Source organism: Balaenoptera ricei, chromosome 19 (assembly GCF_028023285.1).
Source record: "Balaenoptera ricei isolate mBalRic1 chromosome 19, mBalRic1.hap2, whole genome shotgun sequence".
NCBI classification, from domain to species: Eukaryota; Metazoa; Chordata; class Mammalia; order Artiodactyla; family Balaenopteridae; genus Balaenoptera; species Balaenoptera ricei.
This window is the reverse complement of record NC_082657.1, coordinates 2,429,088-2,446,877: the sequence shown is the minus strand read 5'-3', so window position 1 is coordinate 2,446,877 and position 17,790 is coordinate 2,429,088. Positions and strand designations below refer to the sequence as shown.

Sequence of the window (17,790 nt, the reverse complement as noted above, 5' to 3'; positions counted from 1 at the left end):
TTTAGTTTTATGTTCCAAGTGCAGCAGTCTTTTATTAAGTCTGGATTTTTAAGTCAAAATTAGAAAGTCTTTCCACATATCCAGGTTATAATAGAATTCACCTCTGTACATGTCTGCTATTTGCATGGTTTAATTTAGAACTCTGATCAATTTGGAGTTTATTCTTTTGCATGATGTGAGGTATGTATAAAATTGTATAGTAATTGTATAATAATTATACAATAATACAACAACAGTATTTTATAAATATTATAATTATAATAATTATTATTATAATAGTTGTATAAAATACAATTTTATCTTTTTCCAACTGACTGTCCAATTATTCCACAAGGTTATTTATTAAAAAGTTCATTTTTATCCCAATGATTTGCCACCTTTACTACAGAGTAGATTTCTCTCTATATTTGATATTTCTGGACTTTCTAGTCTCTTCCACCTGACAATTCATGAGCCAATACCACACAGCAGGTATAATTATAGAAGTTTTTAGAATGCTTTAATATCTGATCAGGTTAGCATACACCATAGCTTTCTTTTCTCAGAGTATTCTTAGCTATTTTTGCATGTTTATTTTTTCATTTGAACTTTAGCATCAACTTGTCTATTTCCAATGGAAAAACAGTACTGGTATTCTTACTGGGTTTAAATTACATTTCTAAATTAATTTAGAGAAAAAGACATCCTTCAGACATGCAGCAACATGCATGTGCACAGATCTCAAAAAAATGTTTCAAGAAGTGAGACACAAGAGTACATGTTCTACGAGAAATCAAGAGACAAGGTCTCTGGACTGTGGGCCTGGGTCAAGGACAAATGTACCACCTTGGATAGGGATGCCTTCCTCATTCACAGACCAGGTATAACAGGGCCTGACCGGCAACCAGGACATTGGACTTCCGACCATACTGGAACACGCTGTCCCGGGATGGGTGAAGTTCAGAGCTTCTCATGCTTTCACAAACCAAAGTTGTAGCACTAGAGGCCTTAGCCGAAAAATGTCATCTCATAACAGGAAACTCCTTGACAACTCCTTTAAAACATTTTTGCTGATTCTGCATTCTCCTTCATAATCTACAAGTATTTCGACATAGTGTTTTAAAATTAGTTACCAAATGAACTCTCGGGCTTTTTCCTCCCTCCAAATCTTTCAATAAAATAGCTGTTCCACGGCAACGGTGATTTAACAATAGACGAGAAAAATTCTGTCATATACCACTTCCACACAGCCACACACAAACGTGTACCTGGCGTTTAACGGTCCCAGTCACACACTCAACGACCGGGTGAGACCCGAACACGGCGCGCCCAGTCACACTCACACACACTCACCTGCAATCAGCGAGACAGTCACACGCAGACAACGGGCCCAACGGACCGACCCTCGCCCTGCGACTCAGGGAACCCAACACGCTCTGCCGTAACCCCGACGGTCTCCCACGCACGCAAGCACCCCGCCCACCCGAAGCATCGCGAGACGCGGCCTTGCGGTTTGGTTCCGGCCTTTAAGCCTGGAGACTACGTTTCCTAGAAGAGACTGCGGCGCTGGCCCAATCGCGACACATCAGCCGAGGGGCTTTGTGCGTCTGCGCTGTCTTCCGGCTCCCGAGTCCGCCGGTACGGAGGGGGAAGCGCACCTGGGGCTGCGCGGGGCGCGACCACGGGGGCAACTGGACCCGAGGAGGCGGCAGGTGAGGGGCTTCGGAGCTTGCCAAGCGCTCCGGAGTCCACGCAGGACTGGGCGCCGCGGCCGGGCGGGTCGCGGGCCTGGGAAGAACACGAACGTCTCGCTTCATCGTCGGTGTGCGGCTTTCCCGGCTCTGGACTACACTTCCCATCGTCCCCCGCGGCGCGCGCCCTGCTTGCGCCCCCTGTCGGCGTCAGGGCTCATAGCCCGGGTCCATGGACCCCTTAGGTGGGTGTGTCTGTTGGGGGGGTCCCCACCTCCAGAAAATACTTAGGGATGTTTTGCGTTTATTCTTACGCGTGCTTTTTAAAAGATCTGGGGCGAAGTCTTATTTCATGAGATTGTCAACGAGTTGCAAGACCCCAGAAGATTTGGAACCACTAGTTTAGAAGGAGCAACTTGGAGACAATTTAGAGGATCTTGTTGAAAATTTGTCCAACCGTGGGGAAATGGTTGAGTAAATCACGGGCCACCGCTGTAATAGACTATTTATAGATAATACAAATATGCTTTAAAAAAAAGTGGTCATATGGAAAAAGTTCTACTACAGGATATTAAGGAACACTTATCATTATTTCATTTACACATTACTTAGAATTAAATATTTGTAACATGCCAGGAACTGTCCTAAGCTCTTTTATAAAATACTGCGGTTTTACTGATGAACTCAGGAAGTGGTTAAATGGCATCACTGTTAACACTTGGTGGTCTTCCATTCCAGTTTTGGTTTCTTTTGGGGGGGGGGTTAGCCTGTGTGTCAGTAGGTGGGTGGGTCTGACTTCTTTTGCTGAATGTTCTCTTGTTGTACAAAGGGTCCAGTTGTGAATATATTTGTCAGTTGATGTTGTTCCACATCATTTTTGATAGTTGCTTGGCATCCATCATACGGCTGTGCCAAAAATGATTCAACCACTTGCCTATTTGTGAACTGTTAGGTACTAATCTTTGGTTCTGTTTTTTCAGCAAATATTGTGCACACAGTTTTGCTCACTGTTATATCTCTGTGCAGGGGCACGTTTATGTGATGATAATGGAGTACGGGGCCTGCTCCATCTAATTTGCCCACTGCAAACATTTGTTGACTCAGGCAAGGTCCACCAAATGGTGTCTGCCCGGCCTTACGTATGGCTGTAAGGTTCTTTGTGAGTTAGGAAGTTAGGGTAAGAGCCAGGGAGACTTCCCAAGGTGTTACATTGTGGGAATGAGACAGTTAAATGCTTTGGTTCTGGGAGGGTTTCATTGTGGGCTGGGCTGATGCAGATCAGGCAGGCTTTGCTCCCTGGCCTAAGGACGGCCTTCCTTGTCCTTGGGACACCATCCTCAGTCACTGGACCAGGTCTGAGCATCCCCACCTCAGATTTGCATCAGTTAACAGGGTGGAGCTGGGAAAAGGCCACAGTTTGTCCCAGCTCCCTCTAATTTTGGGGGGTGGGGAGTAAAGGAGGTGGGCATTTGTCACCGTGGCATTCTGGGAGCTGTGAAGCAAGCCTAGCCTCTCATGTTTGCTCTTTCCTCCCTCAGCTCTGCCATCTCAGGACTCTGCCCTTCCCCAAGAGAGAAACCAGGAGGAGGATCCATCAACCCATGAAATTTTGACAGTCATGTCCCTTGTGAGTTTTAAAATCATGTAAATATTTGCTTTCCTTATCCTGAAGCTTCCCACCTGGGTTCCATCCAAGAATCTGGTTCTCAGAGGTTCCCATTTTAGGGAATAAAAAGACCAGGCAGGGCTTCCCTGGTGGTGCAGTGGTTAAGAATCCGCCTGCCAATGCAGGGGAACGGGTTCGAGCCCTGGTCTCCGGAAAGATCCCACATGCCGTGGAGCAGCTAAGCCCGTGCACCACAACTACTGAGCCCGCACTCTAGAGCCCGCTAGCCACAACTACTGAGCCCACGTGCCACAACTACTGAAGCCCGTGCACCTAGAGCCTGTGCTCCTCAACCAGAGAAGCCACTGCAATGAGAAGCCCACGCACCACAATGAAGAGTAGCCCCCACTCGCCACAACTAGAGAAAGCCCACGCACAGCAACAAAGACCCAACACAGCCAAAAATAAAAAATTAAAAAATTTAAAAAAAAAAAGACCAGGCAGCTAGTATCCTCTCCCATGGCCCCATCCACTCTGATCAATGCCCACACGGATTCATTCTATATAGCATTCCATATCTTCTGTTGGCTTGGTATTTTGCTGGGAGGCCAGAAGGAGAAGAAATCCATTTCCTTACACAAAATGAGAGCATCCCTTATAGGAACTGAGGTTTGATGAAATGGTGATGGCTACTGATGAGGGATCACACACAAAAAAGCAGGGAAGCTGGTATTGGTTGGTCTCAATTTCAGTGTGTGGGGGGGTGACATCTCCTGTATTGACAACTGGGTGTGTAACTGAAGTTTAGCTGGGAATCTAGGAGAGATTAAGATGCCAGAATTAAGGTCCAGTTTGGGGTTGAACAGAGCATTGGAATCTTGGTCATTCTCCATCTGCTTCTTGAGCTTAAAAGCAAGCAAAGTGCAGAGCTGAGGATTGAAAGATAGATAGATGGATAGATGTTCAGATAGATCTATCCATCTATCCATCAGATAGATGGATAAATTGTTCAGAATCTGGATAGTCATAGTTTTGAACCAGCCTTAAGAGATCTGACCTTGGAGACCTCTGCATCCAAAGGAAGAGAATGGTTGAGTCAGTTATTTCACTTGATAGAAAATTGTACAGCTAATAAAGTAATCTTCATTGAAGATTTTTCTCATAAGGAAAAATGTTTGTGATACGCTTTCACATAATGAGCCTACATCTTGAAGCAATTCTTGACTTAAATGAAAGTTCTGTTTTCTAAGATAGAAAATATTTTTTAATAAAACATTTTGGGGAAAGTCTACCAAAAATTGTTGGGTTTTGTTGTTGTTACTCCATAAAAGTACAAATGATAGGTTTCACATTGAGAATTTATCATATACCGAGGACAGAATAGGCAGTGTGCTTGATTATACTGTCACAACTGAGCAACTCCATTTGGCTGGATTTTAATTTTCATCCCAGAACTGAGTACAAGAGCTTTGGTTTGTATTAAAAAGGGAAGTTCAAGAATATTTGAACCTCTCTTTTAGCTGTGCGCATCTTTTCCTGTCACTTGTTCGCATCTAAGGCCTCCAGCCCCAGCCTTCTTTTTCACCAGAACACCCCATTCTTGCAGAGACCTCCTCCATCTCCTCTCATCCCAGCGAAAAACATTTCCTTGAAATACACATATAACATACCTGCCTGTTGTTCCAGGGTTCAGACTTGTTCAGGGATGTGGCCGTAGTCTTCTCCCAAGAAGAATGGGAACAGCTGGCGCCTGCTCAGAGGGATTTGTACAGAGATGTGATGTTGGAGATCTATAGCAACCTGGTCTCACTGGGTAAGGCGATGTGGTCAGTTTGGAGGTTACCCCTGGGCACATCTGTTCCTTCTTGTCAATTCTGGGGTGTCTTTTGATTGGTTAAAGGGTAGCTCTATGGCCTGAAGCTACATCTTCCCCAGCCTTCAGGTGACTCACATGTTCCCCTGGCCCGTCCTGCAACTGCCCCTCCTGCTCGATAACCAGGCCCTGGGTCTGAATTCTGGGGCCCCACACCGTAACTGCGTGGCATGTTTTTTTCTCACATCCAGGTTTTGCCATTTCCAAACCTGATGTGATCTCCTTCCTGGAACAAGGCAGAGAGCCCTGGATGGTGGAGAAAGTAGCGACAGGAGGCCAGTGCCCAGGTGAGTGAGGCATGTGTGGGGAGAGAGAACCCACTGCAGATAAGTGTCCGGCTGGCTGGCGAGGAGGCAGCCCTTTTGGGTTAGAAAATTTTCCTTCCAAGTTGCCAAACTCAGAGGTCTGGTCTCGGTCATCGTCTTCCTTAGCTTATCAGCAGCATTTGACAAAAGTGGTTGTTCCTTCCTTCCTGAAACATTTATGTGTATCTGGGTCATCACTACCTCTTGTTCTCACCTACCTCATTAACCATCCTCAACCTCCTTTGGTGGATCTTCTCAGCTTCTGTAAAAGCTGGAGCACCCCAGGGCTCAGACTTAGGCCTCTTCTGTTTATTTCCGTTCCCCAGGACCTTCTCCATGACCATGCTATACACACTCACACCTGTGCTGTCTAGTATGGAGCCACTGGCCACATGTGGCCATTGAAATTTACATTCATTACAATTAAATACTTTTGGGGGGGGCATGGCGCGTGGCTTGTGGGATCTTAGTTCCCGGACCAGGGATCAAACCTGGGCCCTTGGCAGTGAGAGCATGGAGTCCTAAGTACTGGACCGCCAGGGAACTCCCTACAATTAAATACACTTTAAAATTCAGTACCTCAGTTGCACTTGCCACGTTTCAAATGTTCCGTAGCTATTTTGTGGCTTGTGGCTACAGTATTGGACAATGCAGATACAGAATATTTCTATCACTGGAGAAAGTTCTTTTGGACAACACAAATTATTACCTTCACGTTCAGCTTCTCCCTTAAAACTCCAGATACCTATATCCTACAGCCTTCTTATCAACTCCACTTGGATGTTCACCAGACACTTTGAGCTTAAGTCCAAAAGGGAGTCCTTGATCCTTCCTAACAAGTATACTCTTCCCCGTTTCTTCTGCATTTCAGTAACAGGGGACTCTATTCTGATTGCTCAAGTCAAAAACTGCTGAAGCACCCTTGACTTTTCTGTCTCACACATGTATTCAGTCTGTCAGGAAATCCTGTTCACTCTGCCTTGAAATATAACCAGAATTTAACCACTTCTCACCAACAAACAACACTGCTACCACCCACACCCCCAGCACCACTTGGACTACTGCAGTAGCCTCCTCCCCGTGCCTCTGCCTGCACTGTTGTCCGCTGCGGTGCCTTCTCCACACAGCAGCCGGACCGTCTCAAGACTTCAGTGAGGGTGTATCACATTTCTGCTCAAAACCTGCCCACAGCTTCCCATCACTCAAGAGAAAACCCAAAACCCATACCATGGCCCAGAAGGCTCTGTGTCTGTACCGTAGCCATCAGCCACACGTGCTCTTTAAATGTTAACTAAAATGAAACGTAGAACTCCATTTCACAGTTGCCCTAGCCGCAGTGCCAATGCTGAGTAGCCCTGTGTAGCTAGTGGCTGCCCTACTGGACGGTGCAGAATAGAACATTTTCAGTAGCACGGAAACTTGTGTTCGACTAAGTTGCTCTACAGAATCTGCCCTGCAGCCTCCACTCTGATCTCATTTCCTACCACCCTCCATGTTGCTGCCTCGGTTACAGCCACACGAGCCTCTTTGCTGTTCCATTAACATAGAGGTTGGCAAATGTCTTGTTTAAAGGTCCAGACAGTAAGTATTTCAGGCTTTGCCCGCTCTGCGGTCTCTGTCGCAAGTACTCAGCTCTGCCATGGGAGCACGAAAGCAGACAATACAAGTGTATGCATCCTGGCTTTGAAACGTCAAGCGTATTCCTGTTTCGAGGCCTCTTCCCTTGCTGTCCCTTCTGCCTGGGGTCCTCCTGTTCTGGACGGGGGATTTCTCAGCCTCAGTGGTGTTGACGTTTTGAGTGGGATAATTCTTTGTTGGGGCCAGGGTGGAGGGGGGGTCATTCTGTGCATTGCAGGATGTTTAGCAGCTTCCCTGGCCTCCCTTTACTTGTGAAGCCAAAAATGTCTCCAGACGTTGCCAAGTGTCCCCTGGGGGGGGGGGGGCAAAATCTTCCCTGATCAGACCCAAAGTTACAGTGTGACACGAGACCAAAATCATGTCCAAACAGTTTCTGCAGCATTCAAGAGAATTTCAAATTGGAAGCTAAGAACTAAGCGTTACTGATGTCGTAGATTCATCCACGTTGAAATGGTGGTTGGCCCCTTGGAGTGAGTGAGATCAGGGGTGGAGTGAACATGGGGAGAGAAGCTGTGTGCTGCCGTGTAACCTAACATATTTGTGGTTCCGAGAATTAAGACATGGGCATCTCTGGGAGGCCATGATTCTGCCTACCACACCTGAAATGTCACAGGACAGATTTTTTTGCTTTTGTCGTTTGAGTTTTGACAGCATGTGTTTGTTTGTTTGAGGTGCTCATTTGTTTACTCCTTAGATATGTGGATTTGTGTCACATTTAAAGAGAACTTCACCCTCTGAGGTTATGAGTTTCCTGTGATATTTTTCTAGCTTATTTATGATGAAATTTATGACCCATATGGAATTTTTCCCAGTGTAAGATGTGATTTCATGTTATTTTCCAGATTATTATCCACTTATTGAAACAGCATTTATCTCTTCACCACTAATGTATAAAGCCACCTTTGTCGTCTGCTTTATCACCTCTGTATTTGGATCTATTTTTGGACTTTCTGTTCTAGCCCATTAATTTCTCTAACCATGTGTCTATACCATTATGGTTTTAATTTATTAAGAGTTTAAATGTTTTAAATATCTGGTAGAATTAGTCCCTCTTCATTCTTATTTTTCAGAGTTTTCCTGGCTAGTCTCATTTACTTTTCTATCCAAACCCTAGAATCAGAATATTTGCTTTCAAAAAAAATAAAATCATGCAATTTTTCTTACTGCGATCACTGTAAATTTATAGATTAATTTAGGAGAAAACTGATTTTATTATGCGGTGTCTTCTATTGAAGAACATGACAGGCTTTTCCTTTCATTTATGTCCATCCCTGATTAAGGTTTTAACATTTTCTTTATATAGATCTTGTATGTGTCTTATTACATTTATTCCTAGGTAGTTTATATTTATTGCTGTTACTGGCATAATCTAATATGGCATTCATCCATTTTATACTCCAACTGGTTATTTTTTTATATATGACAGAAGCCATTCACATCTTCAGATGAATTTTGTAGCAAACCCAACTTACTGAATTTTCTCATTGTTTATGACAGTTTTTTATGTAACTCTCTTGAGCTTTCCAAGTATTCGATTATATCATCTGCAAATGGTGATAATGTTTTTACATTTTTATACCTTGCAGGTTTTTTTCTCTTGCCTGATTAGGATGCTGATTATGTAGTACCCACAGAACACTGTTAAGAGGGGTTTTACGTACTAATCTTGTTCTTGACCTTAATAGGAATATTTTTAGTGTCTTTCATTAAGCATAATATCAGCCATAGGAATGAGATAGGGATATTTTCTTAGGTTAAAGAAGATCCACCTTTTCATATTTTATTAAGTTTTTTTTCTTTCCATCTACAAAATCTGCATTATATGAATAGGTTTCCTAATACTGAACTCCTGATACTGAATACTGAATCTAACATTCAAGTGTTGCATTTCTTGAGCCAGTTGTGGTCATTTATAGTTTTTATGGAAAATGTTTTCTAATTTTTTTAAAGTTATGGTAAAATATACATAACAAAATTCAACTTATTAAAGTGTATAGTTCATTGGCATTTAGTACATTCACCATTATCTAGTTTCAGAATATTTTTATCACCCTGTGATATTGTGATTTATAATAAGAAATATATATTTGTTCTTCATCCCTGTTTTTTGGCACACAAGTCTTAAAACCCTTGGAATCTCCGAAGTCATAAGTGTCTTCTTATATGCTAATTAGATGCCTGGTGGCTCGGGTCTCCTGGATAGCTTCAGGATGGGGGCTGGTTGAGAGGGGAACCAATTATGTGATTAAAGGGTTGGAACTCTCAGCTCCAGGGAAGGGGGTGCTCGAGGTTGAGTTAGTCACTGATGGCCAATGATTTGATCAATCATGCCTACATAGTGAGGTTTCCATAAAAGTCCCTGAAGTATGGGGTTCAGAGAGCTTCCAGTTTGCCGAACACATGGAGGTGCTGGGAGGGTGGTGTGCCCAGATGTGGTATGGAAGCTCCACAGCCTTTCCCCACATCTTGCCCGATGCATCTCTTCTATTTACCTGGTCGTAAGTTACATCCTTTGTAATAAACTGGTAATATAGTAAGTAAACTGTTTTCCTAAATTCTGCAAGCCATTCTAGCAAATGATTAAAACCCATGGAAGGGGTTGTGGGAACTTCCATTTGTGGGGGGTGGGGCACTGGTAGGGGCAGTCTTGTGAGACTGAGCCCTTAATCTGTGAGATCTGCAGAAAGATAGTGTCAGAAATGAATTTGTAGGTTGCCCAATCAGTATCTACCAGAGAGATGGAGGGCTGCTTGGTGTAAGCGAAAAACCCACACACATTTGGTGACCAGAAGTGTCAGAAGTGAAGTATGGAGAGTAGAATGGTGTTGACAAGTGTGTTTTTCCTAGACATACCCCAGAAAAAACCCATACCCATTAAGCAGTCATTCCTCATTCCCCCTTCCCCCCAGTGCTTGGCAACCACTAATCTGCTTTCTGTCTCTATGGATTTGCTTATTGTGGATATTTCGCATAAATCATACAATATGTGGCCTTTTGTGTCTGGTTTCTTTCACTTGGCTTGATGTCCTTCAGGTTCACCCATAACGTAGCATGTGACAGGATTTCCTTCCATTTTAAGGCTGTATGTATATGCCACAATTTTTTAATCCATTCATCTGTCAATGGACATTTGGGTTGCTTCTACCTCTTGGCTATTGTGAATAAAGTTGCAGTGAACATGGGTGTGCAGGTATCTCTTTCAGATTCTGCTTTCAATTCTTTTGGATATATACCCAAAAGTAGAATTTCTGGATCATATGGTAATTCTGTTTTTAACTTTTTTTAAGAGCCTCTATACTATTTTCCATAGTGATGGCACCATTTTCCATTCCCACCAACAGTGCACAAGTGCTCCAGTTTCTCCACACCCTATCAACACTTTTTTTTTTTTTTTAATAGTGGCCATCCTAATGGCTGTGGGGCAGTATCTCATTATAGTTTTGATTTGCATTTCTCAAATGATTAGTGATGTTAAGCATCTTTTCATACGCCTGTTGGCCATCTATATGTCTTCTTTGGAGAAATGTCTACTCAAGTCCTTTGCCCATTTTAAAATCAGGTTATTTGGGTTTTTTGTTGAGTTTTAGGAGTTCTTTATATTGTCTATTAACCTCTTACCAGTTATATGGTTTGCAGATATTTTCTCCCATTCTGTAGGTTGCCTTTTCACTGTGTTGATTTTTTTCCTTTGATGCACAGAAGTTTTTAAGTTTGATATAGTCCCATTTGTCTATTTTTGCTTTTGGTGCCTGTGCTTTTGGTACCATATCCAAGAAACCATTGCCAGATGCAGTGTCATGAAGCTTTTCCCCTATGTTTTCTAGTTTATAGTTTTAGGTCTTAGGTTTAGGTCTTTAATCCATTTTGAGTTATTTTAAAAAATGTGGTATAAAGTAAGGGTCCTGCTTCTTTCTTTTGCACGTGGATATCCAATTTCCTCAGCCCCATTTGTTGAAGAGCCTGTCCTTTCCTCATTGTGTGGTCTTGGCATCCTTGTTGAAGGTCATTTGACAATATGTATATGGGTTTACTTCTGCGCTCTCTGTTCTGTTTCACTGGTCTTTATGTTTTCTTTTATGCCAGTACCACACTGTTTTGATTACTGTAGCTCTTTATATGCTTTGAAATAAGGAAGTGAGAGAGGCCTCCAACTTTGTTCTTCCTTTTCAAGATTGTTTAGGCCATTTGGGATCCTTTGAGTTTCCATATGAGGAAACCCAAACATTTTAATGCTAAGACTATACATAAGATTTTTAGACATTATTTCATTGGTTGTTAAAAACAGTAACTACTAATGCTAAATAATCAACTTCTAAAAACTGCACCAGATCCTATCAGGAAAATATAAAAATAATACAGAGGACCTCATTATTATTGTTGCTATTTTGCAGCTTTACAAGCAGTAGAACAGAAGCCAGAAATTAGAAAATTAGTACTATCTTTGTATAGTTATAGCACAGTATATGATTAGAGATGGCTTAATTCAGATGAGTGCAAAGTGCTCATGGAATAAACACTGTACTCTGACCGCCATAAATCAGCAAAACTCAACTGTGTCTGATGTCTGTGACAGAAAATATGGCAGTTTGGAGAGAGGAGTGCTTTTAATGGCATGTCCTTAGAGGCAGCAGTTTTTTTCACATTGCCAAAAAGACCAAGTAATGTGTTATCACTTTAATTCCTAAAACCAGATTTCCATTAGGGCATAGTTACATTCCCAAACTAATTTTCTTCTGTCCACCAGGCTGGCTTTAATATTCCATGGTCCACTGCAATCTTTTGGTCCCTTCTTTGTAGGATGGCAGCCAGATATTGCTAACCATTGAGTAGATGGACCACCAGTTCATAGGTGGCCATTATAATGGATGTGTTTGGAATCTGTCTTAGCACAGTTGTTAGAGCACAGTAAAGAGACCCGTAAAGAGAGCTTCCCTCTTCAACAACCAAACATGGTGTCTGAAAAAATACCTCTACTTTTGCTCTTTTCACACAATACCTCTACTTTTTGCTCTTTTCATTCTTTTTGTTCTTACAACTTCACGTGGTGCAAATTTCTGAGGTGACAGCAGCATCATTCCCAGAAAATTGATACTTCTTTCACAGACTTTTCATCATCTTGCATTGTCAAAGTAATCTTTTATTTCAGTAGTTTTTGCTTAATAATTTCACAAAAAAACCAATAGTGGTCTCTGATATGCTACCACAGGAAGCAGACATGCCCCTATAAAGTCCCCTTTGGCCTTCTGTCTGTAACTTATGAACACATTCAAAAGCACCCATTCACTTTTGCCCATAGTTCCTTGCATGAAGCTGCAACCAATTCTTTGTTAACTAAATGGGACTGATTTCTGTGATTGCAGTAAAACGGGCCACTGTATGGAAATCATGTACCAGGTAGAATCAAGACCAAATAAACCATTCAGCCTTTCCTTGCAGTTTGAATAACCAGCAAAGAATATTGCTCTGGAAGAGGCCACCCCCATTAAATTTGGGCCTAATCTTCTAAACAAGGAACAAGGCCCTCCTTTTTCCAAGGTCACTTTTAGGCAGTGGAAAAGTCCAGGAGAGACTGGTCCAGCTGACATTAGCTCTAGCCACGGTGTTCAGCTAAACTTCAGAGACAGAAAGCATCACAGCAGAAGACCACAGCTGTGTTATATTACACCTTCCAGTGGACATGTGAAAATAGCCCTCCTATACCACCACATACCCTGTCAAGCAGATGCACCATCATGTTCCTCTGGCCAGAGAAGTATCCAGTCACCCCTCTCCATCATTTTTAAAAGTCTACTTTATTGAGGTATAATTTATATTAAATTAAATGCATGCATCTTAAGTACAATATTTTAGTGGCTACTAACAAATGTATACACTTACATGACCACCACCACAGAAAAGACAGAGAACATATTTATCACCCTGAAAAGTTCCCTTATGCTCTTTCCCACAAAATTACTCATACCCCCCAGCCCCTGGCAACAAATGATTTGCTTTCTGTTACTCATATGTGTCTTTTCTAGGGTTTCATAGAAATATTCATTTTTTAAAACCATGGTTCAGTGGTGATTCTGAGCCACACTAACATTTTAGAACTACTCTTAAAATCTCTCTGATTACCTCATTCATCTCAATTTATGCTATTTCCTCTTTCTCTGTTCTACTCCATTTTCTAATTTCTTAGTCACATTCAAGAGCTTACAGATATTATCCTGAGTCTGAACTTTCCAGTTTTTACTATAGAAGTTACTTTTTCTGGAAAAGGAAAAAACAAATACATACTTGTTTTGTTCTTTTTCAGTACTGGAGTCCAGGTATGATACTAAGGTATTATCTCCAAAGCAGCACAGTTATGAAGTACAATCACCCCGGTGGCAGATAATGGAAAGCCTTACAAGTTATGGTTTTGAGTGCTCAAGTTTCCAAGATGATTGGGAATGCAGAAGTCAGTTTGACAGGCAAGAGGGAAATCCAGATGGACATTTGAGTCAAATGATAATCGATAATGAAGAAATGTCCACTTTTGACCAGCGAGCATCTCTTACTTTTTATCAGAAAATTCATATTGGAGAAAAACCCTATGGATATAATGAATGTAGAAAAGACTTCTGGCAAGAGGACTTCCTTATTAATCATCAAGGGATTCATACTAATGAGAAACCCTACAAATGTAAGGAATGTGGGAAGGCCTTTAAATATGGCTCACGACTAATTCAACACGAGAATATTCATTCTGGCAAGAAACCGTATGAATGTAAGGAATGTGGAAAGGCCTTCAATTCTGGTTCAAATTTCATACAACATCAGCGAGTTCATACTGGTGAGAAACCTTATGAATGTAAGGATTGTGCAAAGGCCTTTAGTCGAAGCTCACAGTTGATTGAACATCAACGAATTCATACTGGTGAGAAACCCTATCAGTGTAAGGAATGTGGCAAGGCCTTCAATCGGATCTCACATCTTAAAGTACATTATAGAATTCATACTGGTGAAAAACCCTATGCATGCAAGGAATGTGGGAAGACCTTTAGTCATCGTTCTCAGTTGATTCAACATCACACTATTCACACTGGCAAGAAACTCTATGAATGTAAAGAATGTGGGAAGGCCTTTAATCAAGGCTCAACTCTTATTCGACATCAGAGAATTCATACTGGTGAAAAACCCTATGAATGTAAGGCATGTGGGAAGGCCTTTAGGGTGAACTCACAACTTAAGCAACATCAGAGAATTCACACAGGAGAGAAACCCTACCAATGTAAGGTATGTGGTAGGGCTTTCAAACGGGTCTCACATCTTACTGTACATTATAGAATTCATACGGGTGAGAAACCATATGAATGTAAGGAATGTGGGAAAGCCTTCAGCCATTGCTCACAACTGATTCAACATCAGGTAATTCATACTGAGGAAAAGCCCTATGAATATAAGGAATGTGGGAGGACTTTAAATCATGACTCAACTACCATTCAACATCAGAGAATACATAATAGAGAAACACAAGTGAATTTAATAAATGTAGAAAAACCTTCCATCAGCACTTATCCCTTATTAATCATCAGAGAATTTATGTTAGCAAGCAACCATATGAATGGAAATAATGGGAAGAGTCCATTAGCTTAGGCTAATCACAACTTACTCTTTATATCTTGGAGAAAGACTTGAAGAATGTAATGCAAGTGAGAATTCCTTTATTCAGAGTTGTCCTTTATCCTGAGTAATAAAATTCATATTGAAGAAAAATTATATGGATGCAAATTTTTTAGACCATGATTGTCAAAGATGAAAAGGTTGGAAAAAATTTTGTCTCTAACACACACCAGAATCACATTTTCTCACCACAGTGTAATAATTTTAACAATAGCCAAGTGTGAATTTTATTGGCAATTAAAAAGAAAAAAAAAAAAAACAGCCAAATTACTCTTGGGTTAACAAGAAACTAAGTCATGCAGTTACCATCAGTGGTAATGAACAGAATGACAATGAGAGTTTTTACATGTCAAGAAATGTGTGATGTGGCTGAAGTTACTCAGAGGAACTTTTACGGCCTTTAATTATATGCAAAACATGAAAACCTGAAAGACAGTACTCAAATATACTAAATGTACTATTTAAGAAGCCAGAAAAGAGAATACCAAACACCCTGATGATGAATAAATTAACAGAAAACAAAAACAGAAAATGATGAAATAGGAAGTGGTTATCCTACAATAATCTCATTTTTTATTTCTCTCTGATCCAAGAGTAAACTAAATTTAGGAGACTGTTTCTTAGTTTCCAGGTTGTTTTATATTATCTTTTATAACTTATCACAGACAGAAGGGGTTGGTTGCCTACCTAGCAGCCATACCCAATTCCCATTCCTATTGGCAGCATCTGTGTCGTCTTAGAAGCTGCAGATGTCACATGCTAATTTTCAGCCCGCTTTGCAGCTCAAGATGGCCCAGATGCTCCAGTGTATGGCCAGTATGTTCTAGGGATCTACAGGGCCTTCTGGGAAAAATCTTCCTCATTCAGAAGAGACAGATACATTAGGAAGACTCCCTCCTCTTTCATTTCTTGCTTTTAAACATTTTCCTGTGAGAACTTGATGCCTGGAGCTGCTGCAGCCATCTTGGAACCAAGAGCAGAAAAGAGAGGACCTCAAAGAAGCTGACCCAGCACCCTAACACTGAGCTATGAGGCCAATTTGGAACTGTCTCTTAGATGCCTTGTTATCTAAGAAAAATAAACCTTTATTGCTGAAGTTACTTTTAGTTGGATATTTTGTAAACTTGCAGCTGAAAGCATCCTAAATGATGTAACTTCAAATTTTATTTTATTATGATTGGTAAATGTGGCCTGAAAGTATCTACTTTTTTGTATTTAACATTTTTCTTTGTGGCTAAGTACAGGATTGATTTTTGTATATGTTCCATAACATTGAAAAATAATGTATATTCTTTTTTGGATACAAGGTTCTATTTAAGCCAGTAGATTATAATGATAAAATTCTCCACATTCTTACATAATTTGGTATACTGGATCAGAATTTCCTAAAATTGAATTTTTTAACCACAATCTTGAATATCTAGAGATTTTTTACTTTATGTTGTTGGACCTATAAAGACATATAACTTAACCCCTATTTAAGAATCATACTTTTATCACTTAACAATATCCTACTCTGCCAAGTGTAGGGGTCAACAAACCAAATCTGGCCTGCTGCCTGTTTTATAAATAAAGTTTTATTGGAACACAGTCATGTTCATTTATTTACATATTGTCTACAACAGTAGAGCTGAGTGGTTGCAACAAGGACTATGGCCACAATGCCTATTTATTTCTTATCTGGCCCTCTAGATAAGAAGTTTGCCAACCTTGGCCTAGTATAATCCTTTTGGTATTTTATTTCCATACTGTGTAACACTAATAATAATGATTTATCCTTGTTTACTTGGTATGTTTTTGCCCATCCATTTATTTTCAACCCCTGTCATTTTAGTTATTTCTTATAAAAAAACATAGCTAATTTTTTAATAACTCAAAATACAAATTTCTTTTTCTGTAGGGAAATTCACATTTTTATTTAGTGTAATAACTCCACCTTATTCCTTTCATTTTACTTTGTACTATTTATGTTTTCTTGGTCTTTTCCTTATGTTCCTTTTCTCTTGCTAAATTGGAACTTCCCACTGTGCTTAGGGTAGTGGTTATCTCCCCATTCTTAATCATTATTGGGAAGAATGAGAGCACTGTTATACTTTCTAACTCATCATTAGTTTTCGCTACTCTCCTCTGAGAAGAGACCATCCTTGCTTTCTCTTTCCCTTCCTTCACAGCCTGTTCTTTAACATTTCCTCCATTTTACTAACCTAATGAAAACTCATAGTCCAAAGCTTTTAGTTTTACTCTTATTTACAGTAAGTCCCCTACATACGAACGAGTTCCGTTCCGAGAGCATGTTCGTAAGCCCAATTTGTTCGTAAGTCCAACAAAGTTAGCCTAGGTACCCAACTAACACAATCGGCTATATAGTACCGTACTGTAATAGGTTTATAATACTTTTCACACAAATAATACATAAAAAACAAACACAAAAATAAAAGTTTTTATCTTCCAGTACCTTGAAAAGTATTGTAGTACAGTACAACAGCTGGCGCTTCTTACCAGTTTCATCACCGCTGCTTTTACGCTTGCTTCCAGACATCCTGGGCTTAAAATAAAGATACTGTACTACTGTACTCTACACAGTACTGCATAGTAAAGTACACAAAAGCACAACCACTTGGAGAGGATGCATACACATGACAATGTACGCCAGACACATGAAACTAACTTACGTGATTGGATATGCAAAAGCATGTTTGCATCTTTGAAAGTTTGCAACTTGAAGGTTCGTATGTAGGGGACTTACTGTATTTGATGCTTATATTACTTACTGTCAGACCCTTTCATGGTTTCCATTTAAACTTAAATATAGTATTCAGAGTAACATTCATTGCTGGCCACTGTTTTTTTACTGTTTTCCCCTGTCTTGAGGTAACAGATTTATTTCAAATGCAATTTGGTTAGACTATTTTATTGAGTATTTATATTTATCTCAATAAATGTTATATAGTTGGTATTCTCCGAATCCTTATATGTCCAAAAGAGTTTCTTGGACCTTCACAAATTATATTTTTGGTTAGTCGAATGTTCTTGGATTATAGTTTTTTTCTC

At 40.6% G+C, this 17,790-nt stretch overlaps 1 protein-coding gene and 1 pseudogene across 1 annotated transcript in view; one reads left to right on the top strand and one right to left on the bottom strand.

Annotated features, from left to right (window-relative positions):
* The first annotated feature begins 1,550 nt into the window (after positions 1-1,550).
* LOC132353894 (zinc finger protein 420-like) overlaps positions 1,551-17,790 on the top strand; it is a 52,676-nt gene continuing 36,436 nt past the window's right edge. Inside the window, 5 exon segments of the mRNA XM_059905386.1 lie at positions 1,551-1,915; positions 3,209-3,297; positions 4,963-5,089; positions 5,341-5,436; positions 13,391-14,578. Of these exon segments, the coding sequence (XP_059761369.1) occupies positions 1,903-1,915; positions 3,209-3,297; positions 4,963-5,089; positions 5,341-5,436; positions 13,391-14,578 (1,513 nt within the window). The 5' untranslated portion in view covers positions 1,551-1,902.
* LOC132353836 (solute carrier family 25 member 36-like) lies at positions 11,908-13,218 on the bottom strand (annotated as a pseudogene).